General features: G+C 28.3%; 2 protein-coding genes across 3 annotated transcripts; both read left to right on the plus strand.

The window, feature by feature from the left end:
• Window positions 1–513: 513 nt before the first annotated feature.
• Window positions 514–2,520, plus strand: LOC119668991 (POC1 centriolar protein homolog). The gene is made up of 3 exons (XM_038078716.1): window positions 514–1,031; window positions 1,090–1,620; window positions 2,049–2,520. Exons 1-3 carry the CDS (start codon window positions 681–683, stop codon window positions 2,259–2,261), a joined length of 1,095 nt encoding a protein of 364 aa, XP_037934644.1. The 5' UTR covers window positions 514–680; the 3' UTR covers window positions 2,262–2,520.
• A 9,253-nt stretch (window positions 2,521–11,773) lies between these two features.
• On the plus strand, window positions 11,774–22,419 carry LOC119672363 (mucin-5AC). 2 transcript variants are annotated; one of them, XM_038083388.1, is made up of 4 exons: window positions 11,774–11,987; window positions 19,865–20,185; window positions 20,265–21,316; window positions 21,522–22,419. In XM_038083388.1, exons 1-4 carry the CDS (start codon window positions 11,856–11,858, stop codon window positions 22,198–22,200), a joined length of 2,184 nt encoding a protein of 727 aa, XP_037939316.1. In that variant the 5' UTR covers window positions 11,774–11,855; the 3' UTR covers window positions 22,201–22,419. The 2 variants fall into 2 exon arrangements, with proteins under 2 accessions (XP_037939316.1, XP_037939317.1); XM_038083389.1 differs by having other exon boundaries at window positions 20,271–21,316.
• The last annotated feature ends 2,733 nt before the right edge of the window (window positions 22,420–25,152 follow it).

A 25,152-nucleotide genomic window follows, 5' to 3' on the forward strand; every position in this document is an offset into this window, starting at 1 on the left:
ACGCTAAGTATATAACACTAACTTCTATATGGGTGTGTAGCGTTTAGCAAGCTAGAAATTGCACAAAGTCAGATACTGAGAAGACTTTTCAAGGTGCCATGGTACATTAGGACGAAATGCATCCTCAAGATTGATCCGATCAAAAAATATATAAAGAATAGAGCTATGCAGATCTATGCAGAGATATGCAGATCTGAGGTCAGTTATTGTTTAGTCTGATGAAGTGATAAACAATAATCCAGTCAAGGCCTAAAGAGGGGTTATGTTGAAACCTCGCAGTTAATATGAAATAAAAGTGCTGAAGTGCACTGACTCAACTAGCCTCAATATAATAATAATATATAAAATGTAGTAGGCGATATTACTTTGCGGCGCTATGCTTCTCATAGGAGGTAAAGGTATGTATATATAACAAAAATATGTTGTTGCCTTGTACTATATATTAAATATGTTGTAACAACAAAAAAAACTTCAAAGCTAAGATAATATTGTCAAATCATAGTAGTATCGAATTTTTTTCTTTAACAATAAATCTAAATTTCAGTGAAATAGCCTTGCTACTCTAAAGACAGGATTGTCTAGAAGGGTAATACATATCAGTTGAATCAGTTACAAATAGAAAATACATATATATTGAATATAATTACTTTTATATATGTACATAACTTTATAAAATTATCATGACTGCTAATACTGGAACCTATTTGGAACCTGCCCTTCGAAAACATTATACTGGCCATATTGGTGCTGTAACAGCAATACGATTCAATGCAAATGGTAATCAAATTGTTACTGGTTCAACTGATTCATCAGTGATATTATGGGACCTGAAACAAGAAGCTCGTTGCTTACAATTCTGCGTACACACTGGTCCTGTTTATGGAGTCAGCACGTCTTCAAATCTAATTGCTTCTACAGGCCAAGATCGTAGAGTAAAAATTTGGGAACCCAAAATACGTGGCGTGTCTTGTGAATTTGTTGCTCACCTCAAGACTGTTCGAAGTGTTGATTTCGATCCAACGGGAATGATGGTAAATTATTGTAAAAATAATTTTATATACAACACAATAACGAGATTTGCGATTGTAGGTTGTAACAGCTTCGGATGATAAAGCCATAAAATTGTGGAAGGTAGCACAACAAAAATTCCTTACATCTTTCGCATATCATACTAACTGGGTGCGCTCTGCTAAATTTAGTCCAAATGGAAAATTAATAGCTTCTTGTTCAGATGATAAATCTTTACGCATATTTGATATAAATTCCGGTCAATGCATACGTACGTTTACGGAAGAACGCGGAATGGGTCGGCAAGTAGCATGGCACCCAGATGGTAATGTTGTAGCAGTAGCTCTTACTTGTAATCGTGTAAAACTATTTGACATTGGTGAAACAGAATTAATCCAATTGTATCAAGTTCATTCTGCTCCTGTAAATGATTTATCATTTCATCCAAACGGACACTTTATGATTACTGGTAGTGATGATGAGACTATAAAAGTACTTGATTTACTAGAGGGACGTCCTGTATATACTTTAACTGGACATGTTGGACCTGTAAGTGCAGTCTCATTTTCAGCTGATGGTAGTATATTTTCTTCTGCTGGCACAGATAAGAAGGTAAGTTGTTAAAGAACTTTCTTATAGTAGTTCTTTCTTATAGTAAGCGAAATTAAAGTATTGACTGTCCAAGTTAAATTAAAACACTGCTAGGATTAGTAATACCTAGCAATTAACTCACTTTCTGAATATTACTTCATAGTTCGCAATGAGCACTTTTATTAATTTTTATTTTTTTTTTAAAGGTTTTAAGTTACTTCTGTTAATGATGACATATAAGTTGCTTTAAAAGCTTTACAATTTTATAATAATATACTTTATTTAGTTTAAAACTTTAGTATATTCTGCAATGTTCTATATTATTATTATTATTTTTAATAATATAATAAACTCTACTTCATGAAGTGTTTTAAAAGCTGACGTGTAATTTTTATATTGCATTTAAATTAAATAATTTTTATATTTAATTAAATTTTTTTTTATTTCAGCTTCTAATATGGAGTTCAAATTTACATAAATACGATTTTTCTTTATTTCAAGCAAAAAATATTGATAAAAATTCCAATAATAAATCAACATCGGATGAAACCATTTTAATTGATGCACGTGGTACCAATGTATATAGTGAACAAAATGGAAATGTTCAGGCCCTTGATCACATAAATATGGAAAGCGAACACGATAATAATAGTGAACACTAAACTGGTAGTTGGTACACTACATTCAATCTGGGGTTTCTAATTGTTTTATTCCATAAAGGAGATAGAGTTCATAAGTATATATGAATAGAGTTCATAATCTTTTTATTGATCATATAGGTATGAATAACCGGTTCATTTCAAATCAATATTTTAAATACATTTTTATATTTAATTTTTGTTAAGAATTAACGAATTATTTCGTGTCGTTAATTAGTAAAGTATTTGTCTTTCATATTTTTTAATATAGTTAAGGCTTCTATTATGGATATATGCATATGTTTCTGAGAACTGATAAAATTGTATAATATAAATTTTTTTAAATTAATTCCAATGACTAAGGCTCAGAATGCAATTGCTTTTTAAATTATTTTTTTCTTCTATTATCAATTGAAGTGTTAATAAGGTTGATCTGTAATAGTAAAAAAAATTATCCAGCACAATAAAATGTATAAAAATTATAAATAATTGTTGCATTAATTTTCATAAAAGTTATAATATAACTACATATTAAAGTATACATAAATGCCCCACTCAGAGAAACTGTGCATTGCTCATAATCCACATTGCAGAAGTTGTGGATACCTATAGAAAAAACCATTAAACACTTTCCCTGTAAATGCCCTGCTTTGCCATCCAGAAGAAATGTTTTTAGCAAGCTGTTCCTTTGCAATTTTATCTAAATTCGAATGGAATGGATTTAGCCTGTAATCTTCTATTTACACTGTATTTGTATTCTGTGACTGTTGCAATAGATGTGGTAGCAAAACGGAGGAATATCGGTAATTGAGGTACATGGAAAGTTACCTGATGGCCTGCCACTACAAACAACCAACCAACCGTATATATAAGCCGCGTTTTTAAAACCGCGTTTAAATTTATTATATCAGTCAATAATAATTGATTTTCCTGGTGCAGAGCTTCCATACCGTCTATAATAGATAGGCTGTGCATGCACTGCGACCTGAAAGATGTTTTGTTTATACCGCTTATCAAGGCCCTTTCACAGCATTTTTCTAAATTAAAAAAAAAATTAAATTTTCAACACACGAAAATCTTTTTTTATACATTGTTTTAAAAATTACAAAGCGACGGTGAATTAAATCATTATAACCTGTAAATTAATTATCAGAATATCATGAAATTTTGACACGTATCCTTTAAGGGATATCTCTCTCCACAAATAATATGGGCGCAGATTCATTGATATATGATTAATATCTATTTTCAAATAAATTCATGTAAACAGAAATACTTACTTTATGTAAGAATAAATTAATTTAATTAAAAATAAAATCTTATTTTAAAAAAAAGAGTAGCTCTTCACATGGAGATTACCTAAATTGTAAATTAACAGGACTTCCTTTTTCTTCATTTTATTTTATTCTGAAATTGGATATGAAAAAACTTTTATTCCCTAATGTGGGCTAGATTATGGTAATTTCGCTATCTATGGTATACCGTTACTCTACGATGGATTGGGTCTGCATATCTGCTTGCAGGGTTATTGTTGTTGGGTATTTTTAGGACCGCTAGTGTGAAATTTGTGTCTATCGACCTTTTGGAATAACTTAATTGCTTTATCTCTAATATGGATTTTGATAGGTTTTATGTTGGTTTCTTTCTTAATCGATCTGGCTCTTATGTACAAGGGAATTTGAAAATAACCTTGTTTTGCCTTATTTTGGATTGTTTGTATTTTTTTGATATTGGTTTTGCAGGTCTTGCTATATGTCACGCTGGATTTTGTTTTTGGTGTTCAGTTTTTTGTTGTTGATTAGTGGATGTAGAAGTTTTATAAGTGTGTTGGGTTGGCGGTTTTCCATGTGAACCCTTTGTCCAGTGTGATTCCGAAGTACGTAATTTTGTCCGCCCAGTTGATTTGTTAATTGAGATGTGTCAGGACTTAAATCTCATTTATCAAAAAATTCCGTATGCCGATGCTGTGAAGAAAGGAAGCAGAATCTAGCAACTTCCGTCCAATAGAGAAACCAACATGGAGAAACTGATGGATAATATGCAGGCACAACACAATACAATCATAAAAACTATGATGCAGGCTATCTACAAAGTTTATTGCCAACCCTTTCTTCTACGGTCCGTCATCAGTTAAAAGATAAATAAACGATATGAGTTCAAGTATAATTAAAGCTTAGTATGGGGCAGGGATAGGCCTCCCAGCCACAAAAGAGTAAAATAGCGCAATAGCAATAACTCAAACCACAACAACAACAACATTAAAACAACATTAAAACAACATTTTAGAAAATGTATTTTTCCATTGGGGTCTTCATGCAGTTTGGATTAATTCGGTCTCTTAAAATGCACTCTCCATTGTTTTTGTCACATACAAACACTTACTAAATCAAAATTCTCTAATTGTTTGCCTTAAATCTCTATTAATGTCCATTTTTTTGAAAATTTTGTTGTTTTTTGTATAAAATAGAAAGACATAATAGAGCAAATTACTGAAGAAACTATTTGAGAATTCAGCTGGCGATTTAAATCTTTAAAATGTCGAGCACAAGTGCTAGCAAATCTGTCTAAATTAACAAACAAAAAGACATTTTTAAACAGATTTTCACACTCAGATAAATACTGATTAGAGCGTAAAGTACTAAATATCTCAGAACTGTTACAAATTTGGCCCACAAACAACCGAAAAAGAAAAAGAAAAACGACAGAAAGTCAATTCGTTGGACATTTTCTAATCTTCAAGATACGGAAAATTGTTCGCGTTAGACGCGAGTCAACCTGAAAACTAAAGGTGCACAGCGCGTAGTTGGTCGGATGGACAGGAATTTTAACAAATATCTGAAGATTTGAAGATTTGATTGAAAAAGAAAAAGTGATTAGTGATCGATTAATTATTATAAGGGTGAAAATGATAGTTAAATAGATTTAACAGAAAAAAAAATTATTACATTAAAAAATAAAATTATATTTCAAATCACTTAAGATTTATTGAGAATATATAAAAAACTTAATGAATAATCAAAAAAATAGTAATTTTCTTTTTTTATTTATTATGTGATTAAATTTAGTGCTAAAAATATCGTGAGTCAAATTTTCGCAAAATTTCTTCTCCAGTTTAACGTAACTGCGGTTTTCACTATTAATAGCCTCGACGACTGGGCTGGATTATATTTTAATGACAGCTGCGTAAAAAAAATAAAAATTAAAATAAAATACAAAAAACAAAAAAACTTGTTCTTTGCAGTTGCAGTTCATTTTACAAAAATAAATTATATATTATTTTTAATAGAATTGAATATTGTCTGTAACGAAGAAACAAAAATTCAAATGTGCTTTTACTTTTATTTACAAAAAACTAAATAAGTTATAATTAAAACTAATTAATTTTTTAATTAAATGTCAAAAAATAATTAAACAAAAAATTGTTAAGTGGTACTTAAGTGTGAGAGTTTCTCATTATATCATAACTCCCTTATATAACATACTTTTTATTTGTAAAGTTGATAATAATTAATAGATTTGTGCCTGATATCAAACAAAATCAAGTTTCCATATAATCTCAATAAACTTTAATAAAGATCTAAACTGGAGTATTTATGGAGTATTTAGTAAGTTTAGTTTAAAGGATAATTAGCGCACCTTGTGAGGAATACATGAATTAATTAAAGTGAAGGGAGGGAAAATGTAGAAATCTTACATCTAAGAAAGTATAAAAGTCCCCAGTTGCACTAACTCGGAAAAACCTCAACATGAGATTAAAATAATTATTCATATGTTTTTGTATTGGTTTTTTTATTTAAAAACAATTCAAATTTAAATTTAATTATAAATAAAAAATAAAAACAACAGTTATATTCAATGAGTTCAATTTCAGTTTTTTAAATTAAAATTCATACTTAAAGCAAAATAATTTTTTTTTTATATGTTATAACTGCATTTTATTTAAAACAAAAATATATATAATTTTTTTATTTTAAATATTAAGTAAATTGCTTTTATGTAACATACTTTGATATCGTTATAATCATATTCGTAATCATATTCATAATTATAATATAATAATATATGTATCATAATTACATTTTTTAATAAAATCTCACTAATTGGGCACTAATTAGCCCATTATAAAAACAAAATTATAAAATACATTCTGCATCAAATATATTATTAAGTATTAAATAAGTTTTAATACAAAAAATATTTGTATGGTGAAGTATTTCATTATCTATATATATTTTTTAGCCATAAGTATATTTGATAGTAATGAAATTAAGTATTGACTTTAAACGTTTAAACGAACAAACTTTAAAACATATAACTTATTTAACATAAAAGAGGCTGAAATTGTGTTAAATTAACATTACTACTCTCTTAACTCTAATTGAATAAAATTAACTCACCCGCAAACATTACATTATCAATAAATCTTAAAGACATATTATTCCACACAGATTTTAGTAATTTATATTTGACATTTAATTGATAAAACAACTATATTTAATAGAATTACATGTCATATTTAAGACAAATTTATTGTTCATATCTGTTTCGATATCAATAATCTTAATATTATTGGAGAAGAAATATTTGTAATTCGTAAATCGTATAACGAGTTACGACCTATTTCACGCAAGAGAAACAACTGAGATAGTTATAAAGAAACCTTAAGGCTTAGTTAGACGGTAGGTAACGTAAGAAATGAATTCCACGCGAAATGCACAACCAACCAAACCTGCGTATTTGATAGGAACGAAATAAATTAAAATGGTGTACTTTGTTTGTTTCGTTTCTATCAAACACACACGTTTGTTTGGTTGTGCATTTCGCTTTGAATTAATTTCTTACGTTACCAACCGTCTAACTGAGCCTTTAAGCTGCATATAGGGTTATTGTTGTGACCCTCATTTGTGTTGAAAGAATATTTTCGTTCTTATCAGATTGATAATTCTATTTTTTAGTATGTTAGAAAATAATATGTACATATAAACATAAATTTATGTTGACCCTCGGACGTCACTGGTAAAACGAAAATTTCTTTTCTTTCTTTTTTAAATATAAATGGAAACAATATTAAATACTAATATAGTGGAATAGTTGAGGTAGGAAGTGTTAATAATTTTATTAATCCAATTGAGCAAAATATTTTCTATAATTTTACATATAATTTCTTTATATCACAATAAATATATATTTGATTAGTTTTAATAATGACAAAATTTTTGTAAAATTGTAATTAAAGATTTCATTATAAACAAATATTTTGCCATTTATATTTAATAAAATAGAATTTGCTGTTTGAACATGAATTATCATTGATCTAATATTGGAATAAATCCGAAAAGTTTACTTTTATTACATCTGAAGCAACGGTCTTCTAATCATTGCATTTGTTTCGTGTGTAGTGGCAAAGACATAGAAGGCGATTGCTGGACTCCACGACTATATTTTTTTAAAAACTCTAATATATAAAATCAAACTAAAATTACTAAATTTAATCTTCAGTTAACTTAATATTTGCTTTTATTAATACTTGCTTATATACAACGGAAAATAACTACTGCGAAAACTACTGCATGAAACTTGTGTGAAAGAAGAAGATTTATATGATCTGATTAACCATTCTGGTTTGTCTGACCATTCTGCATTCTAAGTTCGTTAAAGAATTTTAAATTGAATAATGAATTTCCTGAGTTCTGGATTCTTTTGATGAATAGAAAATTCATTGAAACTGCAAAGAGTAGGAAGATAGTTTCAAACAAGAGGTTAAAACTGGATGAGGTTGACGTATCAACTAATTAGCACCATTATGTTTACGTCAAGTATCATTTGGATATATAGTAAAATATATATTCATCTCCCAAACATGAGATTTCTAATATAAATAATTAATTGTAATCAGTTTAGCAATGTTAATGTGTATATGACAATGTTTGTTTATTACCTCTAAGGGATAATGCATAAAGGATATTTATCTTCGTAAAGAAAAATACAGAGGTATTGGTTCGCAATTTTAATTTGCTATAGAAATACCAAATATAAGTAATAGTATAATTTTTAAAATGCACTAGATAATAATTTAAATAATTTAAAAAATTAAAACATGCTGTTTATTTTTAATATATAAAATACTTATTATCATGAACACTTTCTAAAAGCTATTAAATTATTAATTTGCATTCGTTTATTATCAATTGTTTAATATATATGTATATATTGAGTCGTTTATTAATAAAAATAAAATATTGCAATTTTCTAACTATATTTAATGTATCTGTAGGTAAAATAAACATTTTCGGAGTTTTTTAAAGTTTATTCCGAATTGAATTTGGGACTATTACATATAAATCCTAAAAAACAAATAAAAAAATCTTTAATTTTGAGTCTTTAATTGAGCGAGTATGTGTGATTTTATTTTGTCTCCAAATAAATTAGAAATATTCTATTTGGCATAAAACTTATTGTAGAGAATGTGACTGTGTGTATGGATATATCCCGTACCATCAAACACACAAAAAAAAAAGAATTTAATTCAAGCGGTAAAAATAGCCCTCGGACAAGAATTGCACTGATGAATTTAGTGTTTCTGCCATTGCAATTAAAGCAACAAAAAACACTATTTATGCATTGACAATAAGTTAGTGGATAAATGCATAAGTTTTGATTTTAAAATAGTTTGAAAATAAAATTTAAATAAAAAATAAACAATTTCTCGCGGAAAATCTTTACACACATACCATAAGTATATATGTACATACTTATATGCATGTGTCCGCTGATGTGTCCGTACAATAGGTACATTGTTGACCCATTTGCCTGTAGATGTACTGCATTGTATTAGCAGTTGTATGAGGCGGTACTTTAACGACAATCGAAATGGAATTTAAAAATGGTTTTGCATTTTATTTAAATTTTTTTTCTAATTTCTGTCATTTATTTTGCAAAATTTCAATGTAATCGTATATTATATGAATATAAAGTGAATAAATAAATTAATTTAATTGCCAACAGAGACAAAACACTTGCCCAGTGATCGTTAGATAAAACTTATTTATTTCAGGTTGTCACTGGGGTTTTGGGCAACAGATTTATAGTATTTTCTTAATATAAAACTTGGAACTTACACCACCACCAATAATAATGCAAAATAGACAATAGACAATAGTGTAGACAATACTATAGACAATAGTGTAGACATGCATAATTTACCAGTGCGAAATAAGCAAGCAATATTGTATATATTAATTATATTTCATAAAAATAAATTTAAATATATATATATATACGTACATATATATTTAAATTTATATCTTAAAACGAAATTATATAGTAGTGTGTTCAACAAAGTTAATTCCAAATTAAAATTACTCATACAACGCGAAGCACTGTTCTATAAACTATTTTGAAGGAACGTATAAATAAAATTATATTTGAATTTAAAACTTAAAGTATGAAGTAGATAATTTATATTTTTTGACTAATGTTATTAGAGATTTCAATCTAATATATTGTGTTATAATATATAAAATATATAGAATGTATATAAAAACATGTAACAAATGCATTTAATAAAAATATCTAAGTCTAACCAATAAGTGAAAATAGTTTATTACATTACTATAATAAGTCAATCTATCTGAGAGGAGATGAGATATAGTGATATCAAAATAGTTCTTACAAGTTAGTGTTATACTATGTTCAGACACAACTTAATTTCGCAAATATCTTAATATCATCTTCGTTTCAGCGAAATTAAGTTGTTTTTTTCCATACAAAATTCAGTTAGATTAAGGTTAGAACAAAATTAAGGAGAATGGCCTTAATTTCCATTTAATTTGAAACAAAGGCTGAAATTAAGGGACATTTTAAATGCAGCTATGCGTAAGATAAATTTTAAGCAAGAGATAAAGTTGAGATAATGAAAGTGACATTTTGTTTTCAAAAAATGTCAGTGACAGTTGACTTTAATAAAACCGTGAAAATATTTTGAGAGTAGTGCAAATTTTTAAATTTGAATATAGAGAAAAAACTGTAACAGTTATTAAATTAAAATAGAATGAAAAATAATAATTCACATACTTGAAATTCACTAAAGCTAATTGCTATAATAATTTATAGTTATAACAATCAACTTTTCAAATTTCCCAGATACGAATTGTGTTTGGAGCATGTAATTTTTAACATTCGATATGTAGACAAAAAACATATGTTTTCCTTAATTTGGGGCAGTATGAACACTTTTGAAATTAACTTAATTTCATTTTTACGAAATTAAGGAAATTGTTCTAATTGTTCTATAGTTTGTTTCGATGTAATCATTTGTTATTTAATATTTATGTGTGAACACAATAATATGTGCTAGTAAAAATGAAAATAATAAATATTTTTTACAGCATCAAATAATAGTCACATTTTAAATTAATTTTAATATATAGGTGTACAAATAAAATATACTCATTTTCCTTTCATCAACAATATCCTCAATATTATTTACTAAAGCCGTTAAGTCATATATTGTAAATGTTATATTATATGTGAACCTTCATACATATCAGTTGTGTTGTATGAACTGTCATACACTAAATTAAAATAATATTAATTACAAAACAAACTCCTTAACCCAGAACCTTAACTTTTAGGTAAACAAGCAAAATAAAAAGTGCTATCTAACAGCACTTTCAACAAAAATATAAGAGAAAATACAAAAACAACAAAATGCATGAATCAAGTAAATTCATTTTTAAAATTTCAGTGATTTATTTATCACAACAAATATGCTTCGCGCCTTATAATAAACTAATTTAGTAGAAATTATTTCTTTGCTGTCTAAGTTAGAAATTTTTATTTTTTTTCAAATTTATAGAGATTGTAAGAATAAGTAAAAATAAATATTAATAATAAATGCACAACAATAGGAAAATAAGCTCTAAAACAGATTATGTTATCGTTTAGAGTAACTTTATCTAAAGATCAATTTTTATTAACTACATAACAAAATAAAATCATTCAGGCAAAGAGTATATATTTTATCATGTAATTTAAATTACTCCGCATCATGTAATACGAAATTATAAAAACAAACCTCCTTCGTGATCATTTTAAACAACCTCCTCTTTCGCTTTTTCGCTCTTTTATCTATTCGTTTTTGCTTTGCTTCTTAGTTCCATCGCACATTAACATTACCCGAATTGTGTAGAAATGAATGCGAAGCTGCATTGACAGAACAAGTGTCCCCAAAATGAAAACAAAAAGCAAATAAACACAAAAACAAAACAGAAAAGTGTGCTGTCTGAAGGCGGCGGAATATGCAAAATTACTTATTCGTTTTTGTTTTTGTTTTGATTTTTCGTGCATGCAAAGGAAAATAAACTGTGAAAAACTGTTGATTTGTATTTGTTGTACACGCGGCTTCATGTTGAAGAAGCAAATAAATCAAAACAAATTAAGTGAGAATGAAAAATAATTGTAAAAACTATATTTTGTGAATAATAAAAACAAAATTAATGTGTTTATTTATTGTATGTTGTCTTTTGAAGGAATATAATTTTTATTTCAATAAACAGAAAATTATTTAATTGCGAAAGAAACTGCATTTCGTGTAATTTTGTTAAAATTTAATTAATTATGGAACATATTAATACATCAACAACAATACGCCAGCTTCAGCAACATCAACAATTGCAACAACATCTTCAAGAGCAGCAGCAACAACATGAACATCAACAGCAATTTTGCCTCAGATGGCATAATCATCAGGTAAGAGGACACAAATAATTTTATAAGTAATTATATGAACCAAAACTTATTTATTTAATATTATTTTGTAACAAATAATATATCTATTACTCTTTTCATTATAAATATGAAAATCTGTTGGTTTTTTTATACATTTTAAAAAATATTAAAATGTACTTTCGAAAAAATAAATATATAAATTTTTTTGAAGTTATTTATCGACCTGTTTTTATATATTTTTTAATCCGGCTATAGGTCACTTTTTGTTAAATAATTTAACGTTTATTATATTCTATATTTCGACGCTCCTTGAGAGTCATCATAAGGATCACAATGTAACATAAATTAATATTACTGAAACTACACCTACTTCATCCTCTTTATTCTATCGTCTATATTGCAGTCGAAATATAAAATATAATAAAAAATATTAAACGTTAAATTATTTAACAGAAAGAGACCTATATCCGTACTAAAAAATATATAAATATATAATATATTTATGACTTATTATTTTCACCAATTACGAAGCTCTGCCACATTCATAAAGTTTCCACTTTCAAGTCAATATAAAAATACACTAAAAATTCATTTTTAATACAATTCATATGACTCATTTTATTTAAAAAAAATATTTTAATATTTCTCAACTTTGATTTAATTTTTTTTGAAAATGCAGTCAAACTTTCGAACTTCTACCATATAACTCGAATTTCTCTATAACTCGAATACAAATATTATCACGTGTCAATAAGAATATGGGAAATTGTGTTCTGTAAGTCATATTTTTATTTTAAGTATGAATCAATTTTGGTGTTAGGGGCATTCCCTTTTCCCAAACCAATTGTTTCAGTTTCTTCCTTCTAATGATAGTTCTTGGTGCAAATGCCAAATGTCATGTTCCGCTGAATATAATCTCTAAATTGCAACCACTTGATCAGGAAGTTTGAATTTAAAGTGTAATTACCGCAACAGAATCGTAAAAGAAGCACTTAAGCCTATAGAAGCAACCAAAAAGCAGGATATTACATTTATGGATTACATAAATCATGTAACAAAAGCTTGAGATATTGATGTAACTATTCAAACGATAGCGCACTATTTCAAAAAGGCTGGATATGGCTAATTTTTTATATGGGACAAACAGGATGACATTCTTTTAGTTTTCTTGAATAACATTAATGAAGACCGTGAATTGATGGAACAGAATTATTAAGCGTGGTTTAAAGTAAATATAATAACTTCCAATGTTCTTAACGATTATATTGAGCTTGACAATGAAATTTGTACATCAAGCTTTCCTACTGATGTCGATATTATTGAGCATTATAGCTCTAAATGAGTGGATCCGATTCTAATCACAACAGAAAGTTATGATGAAGGTTCAGTGATTGAAATTATTCATCAGCCTAAAAATAATGAAGTAGAAGACTCATTTAAAATTCTGAAATTTTATTTGAAAACGAATAATACTACAACTGATGATCACTGTAAGGCTTGAAATAAATTGGATTCTCTTTTTACTCAAAATAAAAAAAATTAAAATCATTTCTAAATATTTTACTTTCTTATAACTTGTAGCGTATTTGATTTCAAATAAATAAATAAATATCTTAAAATGTGATTCTAGTTTCTTTCAAAAATTAAAAATATACAAAACAATTCTCTAACTCGAAGACTTCTTCATTCGAACCTTTTCTTTGCAAAATGGTACTTTGAGTTATGGAAGTTTGACTGTAATGTAATTTTTGTTCAAACGTTCAAAAGAATTTTTATATATCTTTTTTTGATATGAGTTCTTCGATTTTTCCATTAGAGTTTTTCTTGTTGAATTTATCCCCTTCGTCACAGTTTTTCCTGCGTCTTAGTTCTTTTCAACTAGTCTTTACACCCAATTTATTTAGAATGACTAGTATATCCAACACCATTTCTTGTTTTGAAGACACGATATACGCTCCGATACATTTTCAATAAGAAGTTCCTCGTACTGCAAATCACGTATCAATGTGCTTAGGGAACTATTCCCCACCAGCTCCAATTAAATTGATATTAGAATGATTTTACAATACTCGAGAAAGAAAATCAAATATACATATATATTAAATCTGTGTGTTTCATAACAACACTGGAAATGTCTAAGTAAAACGTAATAGTGGTAAATCCTTTATGATCATAATTAAAAGTATTAAAAAATTAATATTAATAATTAAGAATTACATAAAAAAAATATGTTGAAAATATCAAAATAAAAAAATAAGTAGAAGAAGTTGACTCCTTAGGTTGGAAGTTGTAGGATGTCGAATTTTTGTATGGAATCAAATTGTGATTCCAATTTGATATTGCAACAAAGGGAGTCAAACAAGCCTCAAGCAAGTTCAAATCAAGAATAAATCCATAATTTTTTCAACCGTATGAATAGGACATAAAAACAAATGTAAAGTTATATGTTGTGTTAATACATATTTCTTACTTCTATATATTATAATAAATCATTGCTAGCCAATATGCCAACTGCTATGTGCTGAATATTATAAGTAAAAACTCCAAAAGTTCTTAGTTCAAAATATTTCAAAGGGTGAGCCAACGACAGACTCCTAAATAGATCGTATATCGATCTGTTGCGTTCTCATTGGGCTCTTGTTGAGTTTTTGCTCATAAATTTCCTTAAGAAAATAGTTTTTTATGAATTTAATTCTTGCGAATACGGAATATCTGCGTAATATATGAAAGCTAGATAAGTCTTTACTTCCTCTTTACCGTAGTGTCAGAGATTTCCAATTGGACTTTCAAGTTTTATTGCATGTTTACCTATTGGCTGAATTCGACTCAATTCAAATTAAATAAGTTTCAAGCTCAAGGAGTTATGGATGGAAAGATTTGTTTAATCTTGTTTCTCACTTCATTTGTGTTTTAAAAAATGAGTGTATCATATATTACATATATTATAAAAATATAAATATTTAAAGTACAACTCATATAATTATAGAAGAATAGGGCCTAGATAGTTGCCTGTCTATCAGTAAAGAATCCAATACCTGTTCAATACCTTTTTCTTATAGTATATCAGGATTATTTCAAGTACGCTCAACCATGTTTCAACTTTAGAGTAAAACTATTTCAAAGAAAATAACATTACATATGAACATTTTTCTTGGCAGATAAACATAATAACTATTTTTAAGCTATATTCTTATTGTTTTAAATCAATCCTTTTTTTTGTACAATATACGTGTCTTATTCTGATTGCTTATATGAGTCAGATTTAAACATCTGAATAATTAAACAACCTTTAAGGAACTTGTAGTGCTACTTGCTCTTTTAGCTCTTTTAACATATTATAAGAAAGCAAATCCACTAATTAATTTTATATAAAATTTTTTTATAAACAATATATCGATTCACAAATTGCTGATTTAATCGAAGATCGCATCACATGGTTTCTCTTGCGTGATAAAAGATTCAGTGTCTCCGACATATGCATGCATGTAGGTATGTTAGTCTAGTATTTTAGCTTAAATGTGTTGTTTTTATAACCTTGAAAATTTTGGTTAATAGGTTTAACTTATTAATTTTCTAATAATTTGTTGTACAGAATATCACATGTAGTTTATTTGATTATGTCCTGAAAATACTTTCGGAGTAGACATTCGCATTATCTTTTAAGCCACGATCCTAAAACATCACCAGAGAACTACTATTGACCGTGTTAGCCCGGCCAAACTATGCCTATTGTTGGAAAGGCCAAGACTGAAAAGACTGCATTGAAACTCGTTCAGAAATCAAGACCTTTTTATTAATTTTCTTCGACTATCGTGGTGTAGTTAATTGTGAGCTGTGTCCGCCGGTACCAATTGTTAGCTAGCAATATTATTTCAGAATTATGCAAGGTTTACATGAAAAAGGTTAGAATTATGGGCAGATAGTGCGTGGTTTTTGTATCATAGCACCATTAAACTTTGATTGGTTCTTGGAGACTATTTCGCTAAAAATGCAACTCATATCGTGCCAAAACCAGCGTATTTGATTGATTTAGCACTGTGTGACTTCTAGCTATTCCTTAACTCAGCCTGACTAGACTTTAGTAATATCAAAAGATTATAAGTTAGTTATACAAACTGCTCCACGGACACAATTTCGAAACGATTGAAGAAATAAAATGTAAAACGTTGCGCATTTTAAAGGCCTTTTTAAAACTCAAGTAAAAAACTTGAGTCTTTCATAATTAAAAGAAAAGTTGACATGACTGTATTTTATCAGATGGAGAGTCTTTTAAAGTCTTTAAAATAGATTTAAAAGAATATTCAACTACACTACATGGTTAGTTTTAATACTGGCTGCTCACCTTTTGTCTTTCATTGCTGTCCACATTTCGTTAGATTTGAGCTTTAAATTTCTACTGTTTTCATTACAACATCCTCTGGTGCAAGGTACGAAAAATTTATCCAAATTGAGGAAGTATTTAGAGGTCCCAAAAAAGCGAAATAGAGCAACATCGATAGCATTTGACTTCTTTCACAGACAAATTTTTTCCTAAGAATTGAAACTCAACTGCTTTCATAAAATATGTACGCTATATTCCCACCAGTTCTAAACTTATAATACAGTTCAGAACGACACTATATGGTATATACACCCATAAACTTTATACTCATATTTATGATATTGTGGCAGGAGATATATGAAATGAATATTTTAAATAAAAAACTTACTTCTGATAAGATCTTCCTTTTTTAATTAATGGATAAACAATACACAGAACAGTAATTTTTTTATCTATAATTTTTTTTCTACTTTAAACTTGCGATGTACACTAGGTTAATTTAGAAAGGAGTGGTGGCCGTTTACATCAAAGCTTAGTTGAGCTCAAAAATGGACCATAAATTGTGAGAATCTGTAGCTTTACGAACGATCAAATCTTTATTTGATAAAATTAATTTACAGGTAAAAATTCTTAAATATGCTATCTATATTTTCGATAGTGAAATTTTTCGTAACATTCGATCATCGTAATGTGTATGTTTGCTTTTATGCCGTTTTCCAGTTATTTCCGAAAGACTTTTATTTTGGTTTTTCTCGAAACATAATAACATATTTTTTTTAGGAAGTTACTACACAATATTATATGTTGTAATATGTTTTAATACTAATATTAAATATTCGATAAAAGTGGAAAATAGTAGGAATATTTTAAGGGCACTTACCATTAAGGTCTCTTAATAAGTTTAGTTGCTATAGTTAAAAATGTGCAGATTAAACACTTTTCATTGTGATGGGCTGCCCGTAAAATACTTAAAGAAATTATTTTTTATTTGATGTTGAAGACTGTTTTCATAAAACCTTTTGGATGGCTAAGTTTTCGAATCAAAATTTTGAAAACTATATTCAATTTTTTAAATTCCACCAAATCATTGTGATTTTCGGGAAATTTCTACGGAAAACTTCACTGCAGAAAATAGGGATCTCGTCTCTGGAAAAAAAATTTTAATTATTTGTAAACTAGTGTAATTGGATAGTAAAAACTTAGTTCTTCCTGCATATGCTCTAAATATCATTGATATATTTATTGACTACATTGATAATAAAAAAATAATTTTTAATTCAGTTTGCTACTACTGATTTCCTGAACTCCTTCTGGAGAGCATATGGCCTGCAACTCAATTCAGTTTAAAAGCTGAATAATTATTTTTTTGTTTTGACTTACATACTTATATGTCTTTATTAAATCATTTCCTTGTTCAAGACTTGTTAATATATCCATTAGTCATAGAAGCTAAAATTGCAGATAAATTCTAATAATTTGTTTTCCATTAATGTTTGTCAAAAGCTCGTGCATGTGTAGGAACACCGAAGAAAACGTTTCCACAAAATATTTCAAAGCACTCATCTAAATAGAGACATTCATCCGAAATTCAGATGAGAAATGTGTGAGGTTGTTTGTTTGTCTTGTCGTGTCTTTACACTTAATAATTTCATGCCAAAATATTCTTTCGAAATTTCTCCATCGCTTACGTATTTTTTGTTTCTTAAGTGCTCTGTCGATTGGTAGTCTGACTGGCCTGGTACTTGCTGCGCTTACTGGACATGGTGTGTTTGTTAGTGTATATGTATTTGAAAATGTCATATGCTATATAAAAATACATTTTATAAGTTCTTACGTTTCGCATTTGCTAAGAAAATTGCCTGCCTATCGGAGAAGGTTTTATTTTTAAAAAGAAGCAAACATCTACGCTGGGTTTCTATGGACCAAGACAAAATAAATGAAATTTTCGTACAATTGCCAAAATCCAAGGAATTTCTATCAAATGTATTCGAAAATTCAGATTTAAGGCATCTAACAAAATGACGGAGTACATAGCGATTCGGTTCTTGTTATTTTATTTCTTGCAATTTATGTGATTATGCATGTCTGGCCGTTGTTGTCCATATGTCTTCCGGGCCCGTGCATTCTTAATTGCTATTTCATTTATTTATTTCATTTATTTTAATTGGCATATATAAGGTAAATTTATGTGTCTTTCACTTCGGTAGTGATATTTAAAATTTTCAAATGCGCTAAAACCAAAAGGAAAATATGTCACACAAAGTGAGAAAATTTATTTTAAAATTTGGAGGAAGTCGTTCATTACAAATCAGAATTCTCTGCTACAGAAAAACAACATTTTTATGTAATTTTAAATTATGTAGGCTATTACCTTTGTTTAATAAAATATATTTTAATTTACATTTAATTAAAAATTATTTACATAATTAAGCATTAATTTAAATAAATCGTTTAGCTAGAATTTTAACAATACAATCGCTCGAATTCTTATTTTATATCAGATTATGCATAAACGAACTGAAAAAGTAAATCCCAGAGTTGGAGAGTATATCCTCAGCGATAGCTCTTGTAGCTAAAAATAATAGACAATTGTTACAAACGGGACGAATTTATTGATACCCACATCTGTATTAAGTTTCCAATCACTTGTGTAGGTTATATATATTTCTATTATATATGAAACATTTAATTTTATTATGTTGAGCTGAGGCATTTGTCGCTCTTCCTTCTTACTGATTATTATTGTATATATATTTTTCACTAAGCAAAACAAAATTTACATATAAATAATAATTTTACAATGTGTAGACTTCTATCTTTATAGTATATATTTAATAATCTGTTTCATAATCCATTATCATATTCCACTGATATTGTTGAACGACCTTTGTAATCGTCAGATTTAGCACCTTCTGCTAAATAGCATGTTGTGAATAGCAACCTGGCTATTCCAGAAGTTTAAGAGATCACTACGGCGACCCCTTTTCGACACGATTGAGGAAATAAATATTATATGTATAATACATACATGTTACATATGCTTAAAAAATTAAGCTTATTCAATAAATCTGTTTCCCAGATTTTCCCTATGCCTAGAGTATAAAGTACTCTTGTATAACAGCATCATAAAACCAATATGGATTTATGGTATCCAGGTATTTGGCAATGCTAGTGCTTCAAATATTGAAATTATTCAGAGATGAAAAATTTACTGATATTTGATTTGATTTGATATTTGATTTATATTATAATAGAAGTTTGAAAGATATCCTAGTCAAATTACAGTCTAAAAGAAATACTTATTAAGTGTATTCTCTAATATTTAAAATTCTAATTTTTTCTTCATCTTAGAATACGATATGATTCTTGAATTTAAATGATTTTGTAACTTCTTCAAAATTTTAAATTTTGCGCAAGAAATTTCAACAAAATTATAGTATATGAATATCTTTCAATTCTGCCACAAGTAATGATTTTCTGAATAGAAAAAACAATCTTGAATAAGAAAAAAAAAATAAATTTAAAATATGTACATCGAACGAGATCATTTGAAATAATTTTTTTTTTTCATTTTTAGACAAGTTTATTAAGCACATTGCCAATTTTACTGGATCAATCTCATCTCACAGACGTCACAATATCAGCAGAAGGTCGCTCACTGCGGGCACATCGTGTGGTGCTGAGTGCGTGCAGCACTTTTTTTCTGGAATTATTTCGTACACTTGACACAACAAATCATCCTGTCATAATAATTCCTGGCGCAACATTTGCGGCCATTGTGGCATTATTAACTTTCATGTATTCTGGTGAAGTGAATGTATATGAAGAGCAAATACCAATATTACTAAATTTGGCTGAAACATTAGGAATAAAAGGATTAGCCGACGTGCAAAACAATGTAAGTCTGCTAAAAGCAATACCCTAATACACACACTATGAAAATAATTATGTAAATAAATCCCAAAAAAACATAAAAGTTGCAGAAGTCGTCGAAACGTCAAACAGACTACGCCGACCTTTTACGAAAAGAAGAACAATGTGAATCTCCATTAACTCCACCCACGCCGCCAATTTCAAGCAACTGCTCTACAACGCAAATACCATTAGCACCTACACCTTCCTCACACACACTTGCCACACCACTGTTAACAAACAAAATACCTACTCCATTGGAGAGTTTCTTTTTGAAATCTTTACAATTTTACCCAAATTTATTGACGCAACCATTAAATTTCTCACAAAACGCTTTGAATAAAACAACAGAATTGCTTGCAAAATATCAACAACAGTGCGGTCTGTATCAAAACGCCCTGGGTATGCCTTCCAAAGATATCTTATCCAATTTCATTTGTGATGATCAAACGAAATCAATAAACGAAGATACTTTCGGTATCAAACGAATTTACAGTGGAGAAAAAAAATCAATTTTGCCACATGTCCAGAACTATACAGACCAGCAACAGAAAGACATTAAACGCATTGACAAAATAGTGGAAAACTTACGTAGCAAGACGCCAATAAATGATAGTACCGCACTCACAACTTCCTTAAGTACACAACCACACTTACCACATAACTTACCGCAACTGTCTATAAAAACAACAACAACTAGCCATTTTGATACAACTCCTGTACATTCACCACATTCAAACAACAAATCTTCTATTTATGGCGCCATGGTAGCACCACAGCACCAATTACAACAGCCGCCAACATTTGCACAGTCCACAGCGTATGCTGCATTGGCAGATAATCATATGAAGTTGCATCCTCAATTGGATCAATTCGGCACCTGCAACCGAAACGATACACCTAACACCAATAAAACACCGGAGGCAACTAGTTCCAAGCCCGATACAAGTCCGAACCCGTCATTTCCGGAAAAACTGACGGCACCCACGACACCAAGTAGTCCACAAGCCAAATCACAATCCAATTCGAAGCTGTATGCCACGTGTTTCATATGTCACAAACAGCTGAGCAACCAATACAATCTGCGTGTGCATTTGGAGACACATCAGAACGTAAGGTATGTAGTCTTTCCATATTTGTTTTAATTAGTACACACACATTAACTTTAAAAAACTGAGATTAAACTAAGAGCTATGCTTATCATTTATTTTTAAAATACCAAAACTCAATTATAGGTATTCTATATAATTCTATATAATACACTGATACAATTTGGATGTCATCCTTTTATATTAAAATTTACTTTATTTTTATTATGACAGATATGCCTGCAATGTCTGCTCGCATGTCTCCCGCAGTAAAGATGCATTGCGCAAGCATGTGTCCTATCGTCACCCAGGTGCACCATCGCCATGTGAAACAGAAGCACGCAGAAAGCGAGCAACGAAACTTCTTAACACCACATCTCCTACACCGTCACCAATACCAGTTACAACAAGTGGCACCGGAACCAACACAACATCTACCAGTTCAAGCAATACGTCCACCAATAATGCAACGTTTCAACAGGTTTCCAGTGAATTGAACAATGACGCTCAACTAGCTGCAGCTGCACAGCTTAGCTCCGCTTATATGTTTCTGCCAAATCAGTTTCACTTAGCAGCTGTAGCGGCTGCAGCTGCACAACAACAACAACAACAACAACAAAATTTAAAAATCCCAATAGAAAATTCCGATATTGTGTCTATTAAAGCCACCACTCCCGGTATAACAGCGACCACGAGTTCAGCAATTGTAGCTCCAATGGATTTCGGAATGACTTCAGTAACATCAGCAACAGCACAAATGACAACAACGCCTAATGCGGCAATGGCTACGGACGCCAGTTCGTCTTCATTTCAGATCGCTAATGTCCTTAATATAAAATCGGAACAAAATCCGAACACACAAGGCAATGCAAATAATGGAACTGCACCTAATCCTTCTAGTCCTGCTATATAAAAAAAAATTATTTATATTATTATTTAGATTTGATTATTTTTTTTTTGGATTTGTTATTAGATTTAATTGTTTTTATTTTTGTTATTGTAGTTTAGTGTAAATCTCTTCTTCCCAACACAATTCCCGGCTGTGATATTTAGTCAATTTGGACTCATTTTCTACTTTTAGTTTAGTTTTCGTATTAGTAATAAATTTTTATACAAATTTAATGCCATATCAAACCACTTCTCTTTACTTTTTAAATTAAAACAAAAATTCATATTAATATAAAATAGTTTTTTATAAAATATTAAATACTTTTATTTGTGACCAAAAAATTATTATTATAATAATTTGTTATCGGGCTAATTGGTCAAATTTAAATAGAAATTAAAAAGACATTAAATCATTTATACTTTATTAATAATAATTCTTCCTGAAGAACATCCCTGAAGATGACTATCGAAGATAGTGGAAATATCGGAAGAATTATTTTTAATAAAGTATAAATGATTTTTAAATATAAATAATAAATTAGTGTCTTTTTTATTTCTATTTAAATTTGACCAATTAGCCCGATAACAAATTATTATAAAAATAGTTTTTTATTTAAAAAAATGTTTTTAGATCTTTATTTTTTCATAAGGCACATCATTTCTATAAACAATGTTTTTAAGCCTTTAAATATAAATTTAGTTATATATTTTTATTTTTTTTTTAATATATTTTAAATCTTTATTGACGACTTTAAAACAAAATTAAAGCAAAATCATATTAGTTAAATACAAACTATGAGGCTTTTATTCAAAATAAAATATTTTTATATAAATGTAAAAATCAAATTATGCATTAGAACTTATTAATTTAAGAATGAATATTTTTATGTTAAAATATTTAATGATATAATTAAAAAAAAATTTTTTTTTATATATTGTTTAATTTTAAAACCAAAAAATATGCATGGGTTTTCATTTAAATTAGAAGAAGTTATAATTTAAAACTAAGTTCAAAATTATATATATTTTATATTTTGAAAGAATTTATATTTTACATATATTTGTAATGTTATAAATTTCATATATTTATATTATATTAATTACTCTACACAACGCCATTTATACACCAATAAATACACAAAAAGACACTTAGTTTTTAAGAATGTTAATACAAAAATTGTTAAACAGTTTTACATAAAGTTTATTAATAAAAAAATGAAATATATTTATATGTAAATATGTAAAATATTTTATTTACACTTTTATTAATTAATTTGTTGTTGTTGTTGTGATTTGGGTTAGTGCTATTACGCACTTTTACTCTTTTGTGGCTGGGGGCTTATTCCTGCCCCACACTAAGCTCTAACTATACTAGAATTATCGTCATTTATTTATCTTTTAACTGATGACTGACCGTAGATCAGCATATATTCCTGTGTGTCCTGAGGTGGGCTTAAGATTTTTCAGGGCGTAAGTTATGATGGTAGTAACTATTTTACTTAATAGAAACTATCGTATTTAATAGAGACATTTTGACCATACTGAATAGCAACAACAAACATTTTTATTTATTTTTAATTATTGAATTATTGGCTGATCATACAGTTGTTTCCAGGTTGCCAAATAACCATCATTTACCATTTTATATTTAGTTATTAGTAAATAATTTTTGGGAGTGTAAGTACTAAGGGCTAAAATCGTACCCTGCCAAGTTTAAATCGCAGAGTCAGTGTTTATTAGTTAACTCGTCCAAAGCCGTACTTAACTTGTGTGTTCGAAATTCGAATTTTCTAATTCCATTTCTTAAATTTCAACACTTTTCTTTTGTAGAGGCATTATTTATGTGTGATTATTAACTGCTCCTGGAATATTAAACGGTTATATCTGATTAAGACACACAGCGACAGAATCCGATTAAAATCAAATATATATAGAACTACAGGAAATTTTAAAATTAATATAGAGGCTTGGGTAAAAAGCGTTGAGTATGTTACAATTTACAGTATGTTACTTCATTGGATATGAACCGATTTGTTGAATATTTGATATATCAATACATCACATATTTTATAAATTATTTTATAATTTTGTGACTTTTATAAAGGCATTTTGTTTTTTTCTATACTTTTGATTGGTTCATGTTCAAAAAAATTATTTTGGAAAAATACGAATATATTGTTTGGATATCCCAGACACCCAGATATCCCAAAAGTAAAAAATTCCATCAGAAAGCTATTAATTGTTTATTCTATCTAAAAATTTTTACCGATTTTCGATCAGTACTAAATAAGTTATATGAGTTTGTACTTTAAATGCTAAGTCATAATTTCGATAAAATGTCGTAGAACTGCCGACGAGAGAGATATTGCGGTTGCAATTCTTTTATGTAGAATACTAACAGATTGGAGGTCGCGTACGTAGACGAGGTATTTGAGTCCGAATCAACAAATTAATATTAAATTAAATTAATCACAATCACAACTTCACATCTGGCCATTGTTCCTTTTATGCTTTCATATTTCATATGCAGAAAAAACTAATGCTTAAATATAGCACATGTATGAAAAGTAGAGATGTATTTTAATAGACCAAAATTTTTAATAATAATTTCGTTTTCGAAACGGATCAATTAGTCAATTAATATATAATACATTATTATAAACAAATTAAGTTTTTAAAAATTTTTTATTTAAGCTAATATTTTGACTATATTCTATAGTCATCTACAGGGTATAGGGTTCAGTGGTTTAAATAAAAATATTTTTAAAAGCTAAATTTTGTTTAAAAAGTATATTATTTAACAATTAACCAATTATCCCGTTTCAAAAGCAAAATTCTTATAGAATTCTTAATATAAATTATTGTTTTCCATAAAGAGATTTGTTTCGAGCAGTAATGAAATTGCCGAAATTTTTTTTGTTTGATATATTATTGAGTAAAAACATATCAAAAATTGTATTGAATGCAACTGGTCAAT

The sequence above is a fragment of the Teleopsis dalmanni genome, chromosome 1, assembly GCF_002237135.1.
Source record: "Teleopsis dalmanni isolate 2A chromosome 1, ASM223713v2, whole genome shotgun sequence".
Taxonomy (NCBI): domain Eukaryota; kingdom Metazoa; phylum Arthropoda; class Insecta; order Diptera; family Diopsidae; genus Teleopsis; species Teleopsis dalmanni.

Coding starts and splice junctions, on each gene's coding strand:
- LOC119672363 (XM_038083388.1), top strand. CDS start 11,856: ATGGAACATATTAATACATCAACAACAATACGCCAGCTTCAGCAACAT. Junction 20,186..20,264: donor TAGCCGACGTGCAAAACAAT/GTAAGTCTGCTA, acceptor AAAACATAAAAG/TTGCAGAAGTCGTCGAAACG. Junction 21,317..21,521: donor GAGACACATCAGAACGTAAG/GTATGTAGTCTT, acceptor TTATTATGACAG/ATATGCCTGCAATGTCTGCT.
- LOC119668991 (XM_038078716.1), top strand. CDS start 681: ATGACTGCTAATACTGGAACCTATTTGGAACCTGCCCTTCGAAAACAT. Junction 1,032..1,089: donor TCGATCCAACGGGAATGATG/GTAAATTATTGT, acceptor TTGCGATTGTAG/GTTGTAACAGCTTCGGATGA. Junction 1,621..2,048: donor CTGCTGGCACAGATAAGAAG/GTAAGTTGTTAA, acceptor TTTTTATTTCAG/CTTCTAATATGGAGTTCAAA.